Here is a 4,486-nt window from a genome sequence, read left to right as displayed (position 1 = left end):
CTTCCCTGTTGAAATTTGATATGTGATCACCCCCATGATGGAATCTGCTGAGTGGTACCAGTGGGGGCGGGGCCTGTGGCAGCTCACTGCCCCCTTAGCCTTCATCTTTCCACCCTCCACCGCCTACTTCCTTCCTGCTTACCTTGCCAAGGCTTTTGGCTTGTTCTGGATCCTGCAGCTGCCTCTTGTTCATCTGACCTCCAGTTCCTGGGAGTCGAGCTAACAGCTTACCTGCCGATCTTGGGATTTGTTGATCTTCACAGCCTGTGAGCAAGAGTCCTGCTCTTCGACCTGCCAATCTTGGGTTCGCCAGCCCCTGCAAGCTACATGAATCAGGATAAGTCTTGTGGTCTTGCCTGCTGATCTTGGGATTCATCGGCCTTCACAGCCTGTGAGCAAGAGCCCTGCTGATCTTGGGTTCACCAATCTTGCGGCTACATGAATCAGGAGAAGCCTCTGTCTTGATCCACGGACTTGAGACTTTCTAGCCTCTACGATTGCGTGAGCTGTTTCCTTGATGTAAATTTCTCTTTCTCTCTCTCTCTCTCTCTATTTATATACTTTACTGGTTATGCTTCTCTAGAGAACCCAGCCTAAGACAGTCACTATGTGTTGGAATCGACTTCACGGTACCTACAGCAACAGTAGCTAGACCTAATAAGCTGATGAAATGTGAACAATGAGAAGTCCTTGCTTATTGGGTCCTCCTTCCCTCCTTTAGTGACTAAGGAACTCACAGATAAGCTTTTACTTGGTCTTCAGGACTGGTATTATTTTATAGATTATAGCTTTGGGAAGCCTTTAAACCTTCACCCCCACTCTCACCTTCAAGGTAGGGACAGTGACCCAAGCTGTGAGCTGATCCTGTGACTCAGCCCATTGTCAGGCAGATACTTTGTGTGTTGGTCTGTGTCTCCAACTTGACTAAGCTCATTGATTCCAGGAATTGTGTGTTACTCATAATGTGGCTCCTGGCATTTATGGCACCTAAGTAAATTTATGAAAAATATTTCTGGATGTTAAAAACAGTCAATATGCTAAAATACTGAAGCATATTTTCAAATATATATATCCATGTTTTAAAATGATAGAGTCTCTTTGTCTAGTACAGTATGGTGGTTAAAGCACAGGCTTTGGAGGCAGTCTGGGGGTTTTAATCTTAGCTCTCCTGCTTCCTAGCTATATGAGGGATGAGCTACTTAACCTCTGTGGGCATCAGCATTATCATCTGTGAAATGGGCATAAAGAAACCTACTTCATAAGGGTGTGGTGAGGATTCATTTACCACGTATTTATCCAGTGCTTGACACATGCTGAGCAATATTTAATCCTTGCCCACAGAGAACTTACTGTTTTTTCAGAAACATTATAAACAAGTAAGCATAGAACAGATTTTCAGTTTGTGATAAGGGAGGGGTTAGGAGGGAATAAATGCAGTGAGTTGGGAGAGAATAATTCAAGTTGGGGTTTGGTGCAAGAGTGAAAAGGGAAGGTGACTTGGAGAAGGTGGCATTTCAGCAGAGATCTGACCATGAGAGGGAGCCGGGATAGGAAGGTCTGGGGAGAAAAGAACAGCAAATGCACAACCCTGAAAGGGGAGCCTGTTGGGCCTGCTTTTGGGAGGCCAGTGGCTGCAACAGAGGGCGACATGGGTATGGAGAAGTCCTCTAAGAAAATCAGCCATGCAAGCACCATGATAAATGGCAAGTGAGCAGTGCAGATGCGGTGATGGTAATGGCAAATGGCTCTGGACCAGTGTCAGAGACACAGTGGGGGTCTGCCTGCCTGACAAAAGGGGGCAGCTGTTCCGCAGTGCCAGCCAAGTCTCTCCATGTGGGAATGTGGGCTCCAGGTGCTAAATCTGCCAAGTTTTCAAGAGAACCAGAAATCTGAATTTTTATGTGAAATTCCCAGATTTTAAAATGTTGGCTCAGGCTTTAAAAAGCCTTATGATGGGTAGACAGAATGCATCTGTGGGCTGCCAATTTGAAACATCTGCTGACAGCCCTTGCTATGATAAAGAGAAGTAAATGAAGCATGACACATGTTAACCATTTAGTCTTGTGCCCAGTACATAGCCAGTACTGAGGGGGAAAAGGTACTTATTATTAATTGCACTGTTAAGTATGTAGTTGTCTTCATCATTAATTTGTTTCGTTAACTCTAAATCCAGATTAAAAAATAAATATTATCCTACCCTAATTCAAGTGTTAATGAACGGTAGTTGCTGTTATTTGTCTGTTAATTTTAGTTGTTTACTCTGTTAATTTGTTTAGTTAATTCTATATTCATGTTACAAAAGTAAGCATTAATCCAGTGTAATTCATGTGATAAAGTTAGAGAAAAACAAAGGATAAACTTTTTTTGGTTACTTATTTTTTTCTTTCCCTAGTTACTGTCCACTCCCTTTTGCTTTGCTTTTGTTGCTTCCCTCCCTTGTTCTTGCACCTCGGGCACATATGGGTTCAAGTCTTCCTGGCCAGTGTTGGCTGCTTGTGTAAGCAGGAAGGAACTGTGGCAAAAATGGCATTTTGGACCAGGCGAAGGATGATGGGGAATGCAGCTTTACAACGTGATGTCGTGTTTAGAGGATTTTCATCAGTTTTAATGAAATACAAATGTGTCCAAAGCAAGTGTTTTCTTTCCATGAGAAAAAAAAAAACTTCATTTAGTATGGCCTAACTTACATAGTTTTGTATTAGAAGGATCATGCTTGGTGTGTTGCAATTTGTTGGCGATTGTCTTGGGGAATTTTATTCAGCGCAAGCATTTCTGAAAGTTCTGGCATTGGGTTGTGTTAATTACTTGTTCATGTACTTTTTGGTCTTGTTGTCTCTGTGCTGAAATTTTGGAGCATCACAGAGGGGAACACGGGGAGTCACAAAAGATACTTGAATATTTCTAATAGACTAAAAGCTTATAAAAGTGCTTCTTATTTCCCGCTAATTTTTTTTGCATTGTTTTAAAATGAGATCATTTTGTTTTGTCAACATGAGACCAGAGACTTGAAAAAATATATTTTTTTTTAAAAAAAAAAAAAAAAATCTTATCTGTAAATACAAGTTCTTAATTGAGTCACTATTTCTTGATTTTTGTTACAGATCATGGAGGAAACAAACACGCAGATTGCTTGGCCATCAAAATTGAAGATTGGAGCCAAATCCAAGAAAGGTAAATTGTGAAGGATGGAGACATTGGTGGTTTTGATAAATGAGGTTGTGGAACTACTGCACGTTTGCAGGGACAAAAGTCAACCTTTATTCTTATCATACTTGTCCCAAAATATTGGTCAAATAGCAATATTTTGGGAGCATTATCATAATTAATTATGTCTTTTTATCCAACTATGGAAAAAATTTGTTTTTAAAGGTTAATATTATAATTTTTATAAAGGATATCATAGCAACCTTGATTGCAAGGGTAACCATTGACTCAGTGGCCATGAGTCATGGGTAACTATCTACATGTTATAACATGTTTTCAGCACATCAGTTCCTGTTGTTTACACTTTAAGGTTCTTGTTTAGGTCCCACACAGATTTAATAGCTGCTTTTTTTTTCCCCTCCACTGTGATAAGAAGACTTAGATTTTCTCCCTTGAGTACTTCTTCTCTTCCTCTACTGCAGAGCAAAGAACCTGCCAGATTCCATTTCAGGCCGAGTATTTTCCTTGCCTGGGCTTTTCTTTGCCTTATCCTAGAAGACACTATCTATGTGTGGATAGTCGGAAATACAAGTATAGGCACCCTTTGTTTTCTTCTCAGATTACTTAGTATTTTCAAATGTAAGTTGCCAGTATATATTTTTATGGATAGTTTTTCTTTTTAAAGTATGACCTTAGTCTCAACAAATTTTGTTGAGTATATTCCATTAAATATAGTACAGATGCATGTAGTTGTCAGAAGATAACAACAAATGCCATCAAACAATTAAAAACACAATGATTATGCAAGCTGGGCATTATCCTTTGTGCTCAGCTTTTTTTTTGTCGTGGCTGTTTAGTTACATATTTTCTGTCTTCTTCCCATATGATTTTTATTGCTAATGATACGAAACACTGCAGGATTTCTCAATTTCCTTTCTCATTTTAGTCCAGATTGGTTTCTTACTCATCCAATAGGATGTAAGTTCTTTTTACAGTTATTGTTGTGACTCTCTTCAGTGTTGTTAAATTTGATTGACTGGAATTCTACAAAAACTGATCTTGTTACCTTCTGGTTTGTGGTCATGGTGGCGAGGAATTGGTAAACAGTCACAAGAGGACATCTTGAATTTCCAAATGTAATTCCTTATCTTTGGACAACCTTGCATTTGCTAAGTGTAATAGCATGTGTTTTTTTTCTTTTTTTTTTTTCTTTTTTTGTACTTCAGGTGAAGGCTTACAGAACAAATAGTTTCTCATGAAACAGTAGTACACATGTAGTTTTATGACAGTGGTTAACAACCCCACAACCTATTAACCCTCTAACTTCTCAACCTTTTTTTTT

General features: G+C 39.4%; 1 protein-coding gene across 1 annotated transcript in view; it reads left to right on the top strand.

Moving 5' to 3' along the window:
- The window catches only part of BICC1 (BicC family RNA binding protein 1), a 350,793-nt gene that overhangs the window by 190,761 nt on the left and 155,546 nt on the right, over window positions 1–4,486 (top strand). The window contains exon 3 of the mRNA XM_004369872.2: window positions 3,102–3,171. Coding sequence (XP_004369929.1) covers window positions 3,102–3,171 — 70 coding nt within the window. The remainder of the gene's footprint in view (window positions 1–3,101; window positions 3,172–4,486) is intronic.

This window comes from Trichechus manatus, unplaced genomic scaffold (assembly GCF_000243295.1).
Source record: "Trichechus manatus latirostris isolate Lorelei unplaced genomic scaffold, TriManLat1.0 scaffold00007, whole genome shotgun sequence".
Taxonomy (NCBI): Eukaryota; Metazoa; Chordata; class Mammalia; order Sirenia; family Trichechidae; genus Trichechus; species Trichechus manatus.
The sequence above is the reverse complement of the archived record's forward strand: the minus strand, read 5'-3'. Positions and strand labels throughout refer to the sequence as shown.